The following is a 9284-nucleotide window of genomic DNA, read 5'->3' on the forward strand; positions in this document are numbered from 1 at the left end:
AAAAAAAAAAAAAACTACGGCGGCCGGGAAGGGGCGAGCACGGCCCCGCCCTGCGGTCGCTGGAGGCTTGGAGGACTGCAGGGCCTGAAAAGGGTGGAGCCGACCTCGCCTCCGACAGGCCCCGCCCCTCCCAGGCCCCGCCCCCACCCCGCCCCCGCCAGGAGTACACCTTCCCAGTCCCCGGCGGCGGGCAGATCCTGGCAACTATGGTCACGCCGGGGCTTGTAGTCGGGCTGCTGCTGCCGTTAATCCTGTGGGCCGACAAAAGTGCAGGTGAGGCGGCCCGGCTCGGCCGGACCCCTGCCCCTCAGGCTGTGCGGGCTCCGAGACTCCGCGTCCCCTCCGGGACACGGACCAGTGCCCCTTTCTCAAAGGTCGCCGAAGGAACCTAGCTTGGCTGGGGACTCTCATCTCCGACCTAGGCCTGGTCTGCAGGGATCCGCTGGGTTGGACCCCGGCCTCTCCGCTTTCTCCACTCCCACTCATAATCCCTAACATACGGCGTGTGAGCAAGGAGGAAGTGCCGTTTATCTCAGTGGGGAGGCCCAAATGTGCCCAGAAAGAGACCTTCGGGGTTCTGGAGTAACTGCAGAGGAGCTCAGGGAAGGGGGCGAAGCTAGTTAGATAATATTTGGAAACAGGTGACTGAATCATCCAAAACATTTCAGCGCTGCCCCCTCAGTGGTGCCCTTGGGGAGAGTTTGCTTCAGGCGGGGTTCCGTGGGGGAATTAAATTTTACTAGTTTAAGTGGTTATTAGGGCTAAGAAATACAGCCTCCTCACTAGCTCAGACTATTTAAGGCTCAGTTTTGATTTCTGGTGCAGCTTACAGATATTGGTGGTGGGATAATATGAGTGGCATAGAGGAGGAGGGTGACTCGATTTTGCTGTTGTGTAGGTTAAATCTTGCCATTCGAATACCCTAGGCTGGACACTGGGTCACAGTATGGAGGCAGCAGAAAATGGAATCTATCTGCTAATGCAAACTAAAGTGAAAATGTTGGTTTTCTTCCTTTCTTTTTCAAAACACTCAAAGAGTGGACCCTGGAGATGTTAAGAAATGAAAGTTGGGGCAGGAGAACAGCTTGCAGAAAAATGTCTGCTGCTCTACCTGAGAGCCAGAAAAGTACCTAGATTCAGACAAACTGCAGCCCATAAATGATTGTTCAGGGTTTAACAAACGTGCAAACTGCTAGCACTCTGATTTGCTGATTCTTATCTCCACTCAGTGACCTTTGAGATCTATCAAATGAGGTGGGGATGTTTTTAGTTAAAAGCTATTTATTTTAGTGTCAGTATTTTATCTCCTCCTTTGGGTCTTACTGTTATATCACCTTCATTAATTACATTTTTCATTCATTAGTACTTTACTTGGTTGCATATCCTGACACCCTTCCTTTAAGGCATTCCTCCTGTGCCCATGTTTACCACGTAATACTGGAGGTGCACAAAATTATATGTAACAATGACACAATAAAATAAACACCCATGAGAGCAGCACCCAACTTAAGAACTAGAACATTGTCAGTCTATTCAGCCTGCCATTGTGCCCCTTGCCAGTGCATCCACAGTTCCTCACCAGAGGTAACCACTGTCCTAATTGTTATTCCACTTTTAATGATGGTCTCTTCCCCAAAATACTAATCCCTGTTTTTCTACTCCAGCCCTAAATGAAGGAAAAAACTGAAGACCTGAAAAACCCAAATGTTGGCTCATGCCTGTAATCCCAGCATTTTGGGAGGCTGAGGTGGGCGGATCACTTGAGGTCAGGAGTTCAAGACCAGCCTGGCCAACATGGCGAAACCTTGTCTCTACTAAAAATTAAAAAAGAAAAAAATTAGCCAGGTGTGGTGGCGGGTGCCTGTAATCCCAGCTACTAGGAGGCTGAGGCAGGAGAATCACCTGAACCCAGGAGGTGGAAGTTGTGGTGAGCTGAGATTGGGCCACTGTACTCCAGTCTGGGCGACAGAGAAAGACTGTCTCAAACAAACAAACAAAATCAAATGTTAAATGTATGTGTCTTGTGTTTGACACAAAGAATGATCAGCCTTGCTCTCTTTCTCATTCTCTCTCTTTTTGTTTTTTGTCCATTGCTCAATTCCATGATGTTCCACTGTCTACTCTAATGAGCTTAAAATTTAAGCTTTACAAGGACAAGAAATACGACTTTTCTTTGATTTGCCACAAGTATCTAATTTCAGTAAAGTGGGAATTTCAAGTTTGGAATCAAGTGACTTGTTTTCTAACTTTGTCATAAGCTATGTGATTTGAGACCAAAGGACATTAATGTTTGTGGTGAGTTTAGCACCATGCCTGCCACAGGTAAAGTCTCCAGTAGAATGGAAGCTCCCTGTGGGCAAGGATTTTTGTCTGTTACTATTATTATTTTTTCATTGTTATATCCCCAATGCTTAAAATAGTAGGCATCAATAAATATTTGTTAAATTAACTGATGAACATGCAAGCTATTAAAAAAATCTGCTTTGGTCTCAGTTTCTCGATCAGTAATATGATAATACTACTTGATCAGAAAGTAACATGTTTATACCACAACTATGAAGATCCTTTCCACCTCTAAAACTCTTTAGCCCCCACAGAGTCATCCACAAAGATGTTCACTAAGTGTATGTTGGTGAAAATGGACTGACTTGGAAAGGTATTTCCCCTAGCCTATGGGCTACTGACTGCATGCAAATGTGCAGGCTGCAACCGGTTTTCTTCACTCCATTCCCCTACCCCCACCCGCACTCTGCTTAGCTCTTATTTATGTCTGTGGTTTTCCTTTTTTTGGTTCCATATGAAGCACCTACCCAAGACAAGGCCCTCCCACACATGTGCCTCCCCCTTCCCCCCAGCAGGCTGCCAACCTGCTTATGCAATTCTGGGGCGTTGTATTCTTTTCTTAGAGCATTTTGCTCATGGTAACTGTGCAGCTCCAGCCCAGTAGGCCTTCTGGGTGATCTTTCATTGTCATGTAGGTTTTATGATCACACTAGCTCATAAGAGAGAGCTGAGAATTTTTAGGGACTGGGCTGTTATTCCAAGAGCAGGATAAAGAGGCCACAGAGCTGTGTAGGCGACTGCATTAGCTGTGCTGTCCTGTTAAGTATAGCCGAAGGGGCCCTCATCATTTGTAGCTTCCAGGGAGGAAAATGTCAGCCTTGTTAATTCTGATTCTCTTTTCTGCCTATCATTTTTTTTGTTTAAAATGCTTAAAAACATCTTAATTTTGTTAAATAATTTTCTTTTAGGTAGTTTGGGGTCTGTTTAGACAAATTGGGATGTAACTTGTTTTTTTCCTTGTTAAGTTTTGATGAGTAACGCGCTGAGATAATTTGGATAGATGTTTGTTATTAATAAAATACTTCTATATAGGCTGGATGTTAAAAATAGGAGTGATCTCGTTAAAGTGAGTTCTTATTCAGTCTTGTTAGTGACTCTTTAGAATAGAATCCAGTTTCTAGTGTGCTTTCTCTTGTCTTTTTTGTATAATTTAGGTTGTGGAATGGGTAAAATTGTGACAGAAGACCTTTGTTCAGACACACTGACCTTCTGTCTCTCACTGACCTTATTTTTGTGTCTTGATTTATCTGAGTTTACCTGAGAAGGAAGCTGACTTATCATGAATATTTATAAAGGCTTATTTAGAATTTTTGGTGCAGTATAGTGGGTTGTCAGAAAACCGTGATAAGGGGCACTATTTGAAGGAAATTGGCATTAGTGGCATGGAAAGGGAGAGATAGAGGAGGGGAAAAAGATTAGGGAAGGCTGTCTGGAGAGAGGCATGCTGCTTTACTCCCAGCCATTAGGAGTGGGTGTGGTAATGGAAAATAGGGAAAGGAAGCAGTTTATTTTTCTCATAAACACCATCTGTAGGGTGCATGAAAGGAACATTTTAGTGGTTTAGGGGGAGAGAGCCCAACGTTAGGGCCCAGCCTGAGAACAAAGAAAGATCAAGAGCTCTGAAAGGGAAAGAAGACTGTTACATTGGTTGCCTTGAGCTCTGGGAGTTTTCCTTAGTGGTCATTGTGTACTGTGATGCATATTGCTGGAAAGTGTTCTTGTTATGTTGCTTGCCTAATTAGGAGGAAGAAGATCTAGTTTTAGATGATCAAAAGGACTTAGCATGTTAAAATTCTCTTGCATAAAGACCGTATGTTCTTTGCTGTTTCACTCAATCTAGTTGGTGCTGAATCAGATGATGCTGCCCTCAGTGTTTGCTAAATTTTTTAGGTATTGGTTTTCGCTTTGCTTCATACATCAGTAATAACGTCGTGCTGCAGAAGGAGCCTGCTGGGGCAGTGATATGGGGCTTCGGTACTCCTGGAGCCACAGTGACCGTGACCCTGTGCCAAGGTCAGGAAACCATCATGAAGAAAGTGACCAGTGTGAAAGGTAAGGCAGCCCATTTCTCTTCAGCTATTGCCTTCTTCTGCCACCTGCTGGATTATCTGAAAATGAATGCTAATGCTCCAGCTCATCTTATCCATCCCTCCGTCTGTACGTCTGTCTGTCCATTCATCCATAAAAGTTATTTGAATATTTGCCCTGTGCTAGACACGGAGGATACAAAGAAAAATAAGACGGATTCAAAGTTCCTGTTCTCAAGAAACTTATTGAATAATGGAAATAGATACCAAGTTATATAGGGCAGTATGATGAATACTATGATGAAGGTGCATGTGGGATGTCCTGGGGTACAGAGGAGAAATGTTGAACTCAGACTGGGTGGTCAGGGAAGGTTTCCACAGAAGGTGATATTTGAGCTGAATTGTATATAAAGGAAGAGACAGTGTGGAGGAAAGGGTAAGAACCTAGGCTCTGGAAGTGACTACATTCAGGTCCTGATTCTGTCATTTATATGGCTGCGTAATCTTGGACTGTAATATAACATCTCCATGTCACAGTTTATATGTAAAGTGGATGTCCTCATAATACCTACAGGATTGCTGTGAGAATTAAATGAACTAACAGGTTTAAGTACTTGTAACAGTGCCTGGCACACAAGTGCAGTGTAAGTTTTAGCAGTCATGATTGTTACCCCTACTATTGTTAGTCATTCAAATATCTATTGAGAGCCTACTATGTGTTCCTTACTGTGCTAGGTACTGGTGATACAGTGATGGGTAAAACAGATGTGGCCTCTCCCTTGATGAGGTGTGCAGGTTGGACAGGAAGACAATAAGCAGTTACAGTTAGATGTGATAAGTGCCACAGTGAGGAAGAACAGGGTGCGATGGGAGTGCTTCGTAGAGAGTAGGGATAATTACGTAGTCTGAGGCTCATCTCAAGAGGTGAGCAGGGCACACCAGCTAGTGAGAATAGCCTGGCAAAGGTGTGGAGGCCTGACAATACCTGGGTCACGAGAGAGATGCCAGGCAGGTTGGTTGCTCTGGAACACGGTGGGTGTGTGACTTTGGGCAGATGAGAAGAGATAGGTTGGAAAGGCTCATTTGTCATTGTTCAGGAGTGTATGTTTTATTCTAAACTGACAGATTTTTAAATGGTAAAATAATATGATCAGATATCTTAGAACGCTTACTCTGGCAACCTGTGGAAGATGGATTGGAGATCAGTAAGACAGAGGTGGTGGGCCCTGTGGGCAGGCTGCTATGATATCCAAGCAGGAGATGATGAGGGCTTGACCTCATAGAGTGGCTGTGAGGATGTTCAGGAAGGTGAGAATTAGCAGTTTTCATGAGCAGGGAGATCTTACAAAGGAGTAAGTCTTTGTCTAGAAGAGATGAAGATGTAGAAGACAGTGTGGAGGAGGCGAAGCTAGAAGTTACGGGATGCAGGAAGGCATGCTCAGGGCTGGATGTTACAGAGAGCTCTACAATTGTGTGAAGTGGAGGTGAGAATGAGACAGATGAGGAGGCTGCTCAGAGGTGGAGGTGGAGTTCAGGTACACATTGGCGGTTTGAGCAATGGCAAGCATATATATATGTGACAGGGCTGCCTGTGGGAATTGTACTGGCCCCCGAAAGCAAGGATTGCCTGGTTAGTTTTATCAATATATAGAACTGATGATCCAATCCAGAGTGATCCATACCCTGATGCAATCTCTTCAAAATTCATTTCCATTCAGCAAACATTTAAAAATACTACATGCCAGGCGTAGATGTAAGGTAAGTGCTTCTAATTCTTGGGTTTTAAGACTTTTTAAGATAAGAATGTTGTTAGGTAAACTAAGAGACCTGAAAGTGAAGCTTCAGCGGATTGAGACGTGCTTCTCTGTTGAACTAAATGCTGTTGGTGACTTGCAGGATATCCTGAAAGTGAAGGATTCAAGGGACTCTCAGTGCTTTCTGTTTGTGCTGGGCCACCTTGGAAACGGAGCATTGTGTACAAATAATGGCACTCTCAGTAAATGATGCTCACTTAGAAATCCAAAGAACTGCTGTGATTTAAAAATAAGAAATGGGATTTACATGGTACTAACAATTAAGTTACCAATAAATATTTAGGCGACAGAGACAACATAGTGCTGTAGAGATACATACAGAAAGCACACAGTATTACATAGGGTTTCAGTTTAAAAAGTCCTTGTACATCATTTTTTGAGTTTTTTCTCCCTTCATGCCTGTTTCAGACCTAATATTTGAGGTGGGCAGAGATGAAGCAGGAGGCTAGGTGGAATGAAAGGTAGTAAGTAGGAGAGGAGCCTCCCTTTTCCTTTACCGTGATTGTGAAGCTGGTCATTTGCCTTGAGTTCAATTTGATAAACACCGAGCGAGGGCTTACTATGCCTAAAACACTAAGCCAGAAACCCTAGGAAAGTATAAAGAAGAATACCTGTCTTTCAAATGTGCCCATCTTTCAAGAACTCACTCCCCCATTCCATCCTTTCACATTTAGTAATTTAGGCTCAGGTAACGCTCCAGCAACTTCTCTGCAAAGGGATGTATTATTTGTAATTAAAATAGCCAGCAGCAACTTAAGATAATTGAGTGATTCATGGGTACTGATAATTTCACAGGAAAAGGGGTTGATGTTATTGGTGGTGGTGGGAGGAACCTATTTATTAGACTTTCCTCATTTGCTTGGTAGAAAAGGGCAAGGTATTTGAGTTTAGAGAGATCTGTAAACCTGCTTCAGTGGGTATCCTACTTTGTTCTGCCCATGAAGCAAAACAGATGAAGTGTTAATTGGAATAAAGGAAGTAGACATGTAAGAAATTTCATAGGCAGAAAATATCTCTCAAAAGAGATACCACAGAGAATACTGGAGGGTGCATTTTTGGTTTAGATTTTAATGAGGACTCTGAGATTTTCAGCCACATTACCTCAATTTGCAGCTTTTTCTCCCTCTGGTAATATTTAACTTATTACCCACAGTCCCCTAGGTACCCAGAACAAAGTAAGATATTACAGTATAAAGGTTTTTGTCTAGCAGACTGACACTTAGACATTGGGAAAATTAACACCTGGGGCATGACTGGGACCATGGTCAGGTACTGGGTTGGTTCACACGATGTTGTCAAATGATGCAAGATGATTCTTTCAGACACAAGGAATCCAATCAGGGAAAATAGGGCATATCCTCTCACTTTGACATAGGTGATAAAATGACGGTGTGTCTGTTTATATTTATCGTCATGATTGAGGTAAATAGATATATTTTCTCTAACTTAAAATAATGCAAAAGCCTAAAGCCCTCCCCGCCCCTGGTTGTCATGCATACCAATTTTCTTTCTTTTCTTTTTTTTTTTTTAAGATAAAGTCTTGCTCTGTCACCCAGGCTGGAGTGCAGAGGTGTGATCACGGCTCACTGCAACCTCCAGCTCCCAGGTTCAAGTGATCCTCGTGCCTCAGCCTCCTGAGTAGCTGGGGTTACAGGCACCTGCCACCATGCCTGGATAATTTGCATACTAGTTTTCTATGCTACATAATAAATTGCCACAAACTTAGGTGCTTAAAACAACATGCTTTTACACTCTCACAATTTCTGCAGGTCTGAAGTCTGGTCATGGTTTAGCCGGATTCTCTATTCAGGGTCTCACAGGGCTGAAATCAAGGTGTAGGCCAGGCTGTGTTCCCATCTGGAGGAGTGAGTAGCGAGTTACCTGCTTCCAAGCTCCCTTGTGTTGCTGACAGAATTCAGTTAGGTGTTGAGTTCATGGTAGCACCTCTGCTGTTTCAGATCTCTGACCTCTAGATCCTCTTTGAAAGAGCTCACCTGATGATGTATGCCAACCCAGGAAAATCTCGATTTTTGTTAAAGTCAAATGACTAGGGACTTTAATCACATCTGCAAAATCCCTTCACCTTTTCCATAGAACAGTATCTAATCACAAGAGTGACATCTCATTCCCTTTGCCATTTTCTGTTGATTAGAAGCCAGTCACAGATTCTGCCAGCCACACAATTGTGTGACTTTGGAGTGTCACCTTAGGATGTGTCTGCCACCACAGGCTATAGTGTAAGTAACTCGTATGAGCAATTTTATTGATACAAAAGCATTTAAACCTTTTCCCTTTGCATTCATATTTTGTGGTAGAGATGAACTTCAGGTTACAACAGAATAAATGTAGACTGGTGAGGGGCAGTGGAGGCAGTAAGGCCTTCTTGACTTCCAAGCCAGTTCTGCAAAACACTGAGCCACTTTGCAGCTAGTGAGGAACTCGGGTTGTGTTGGGTGGTTTGGTTGGGGGTGGGGAGTGAATAGTCTCCTTTTTTCGTTTCTAGGTTGTTCTTCTCAGCAAGGGAAAGGTCATGGATAATTTTCCTTTTTCTCTTCTTAGCATCTGAGATTTTGGCACAATAATAGAACGATATAATTAACATCTGATATGAATGGTAAAAAGAAAAAGCAAGATAGCACTTTTTGACTATGTCTCTAGACAAATTACTTTCATTGTTTCTTTTGTTTGCTTGTTCTTCCCATTTGGAGGTGGGAGTTAATTGGGAGGTGGAGAGAAGGTGGAGACAGAGAGTTCTTAACTGCCCTTGGCTGGAATATGAGAAGAAGAGCAACAATAAGAAATAGGCCACCAGAGGCCAGGCACGTGGTTCACGCCTGTAATCCCAGCACTTTGGGAGACCGAGGCCAGCAGATTGACTGAGCTCAGGAGCTTGCAACCAGCTTGGTCAACACGGTGAAACCCTGTCTCTACTAAAAATACAAAAATTTTTTGGACATGGTGGTGTGCTCCTGTAATCCCAGCTACTTGAGAGGCTGAGACAGGAGAATTGCTTGAACTTGGGAGGTAGATGTTGCAGTGAGTCAAGATCATACCACTGCACTCCAGCCTGGAAAACAGAGCAAGACTCTGTCTCAAAAAA

The 9284-nt window shown here is 43.4% G+C and overlaps 1 protein-coding gene across 5 annotated transcripts in view; it reads left to right on the forward strand.

Moving 5' to 3' along the window:
• The first annotated feature begins 4 nt into the window (after positions 1-4).
• The window catches only part of SIAE (sialic acid acetylesterase), a 37083-nt gene continuing 27803 nt past the window's right edge, over positions 5-9284 (forward strand). The window contains exons 1-2 of one of the 5 annotated variants that reach the window (XM_017524104.1): positions 5-273; positions 4234-4395. In XM_017524104.1, coding sequence (XP_017379593.1) covers positions 207-273; positions 4234-4395 — 229 coding nt within the window. In that variant the 5' untranslated portion in view covers positions 5-206. The other 4 variants (XM_037736546.1, XM_037736542.1, XM_037736539.1 and 1 more) reach the window with 4 other exon arrangements.

Source organism: Cebus imitator, unplaced genomic scaffold (genome assembly GCF_001604975.1).
Source record: "Cebus imitator isolate Cc_AM_T3 unplaced genomic scaffold, Cebus_imitator-1.0 Scaffold0, whole genome shotgun sequence".
Taxonomy (NCBI): Eukaryota; Metazoa; Chordata; class Mammalia; order Primates; family Cebidae; genus Cebus; species Cebus imitator.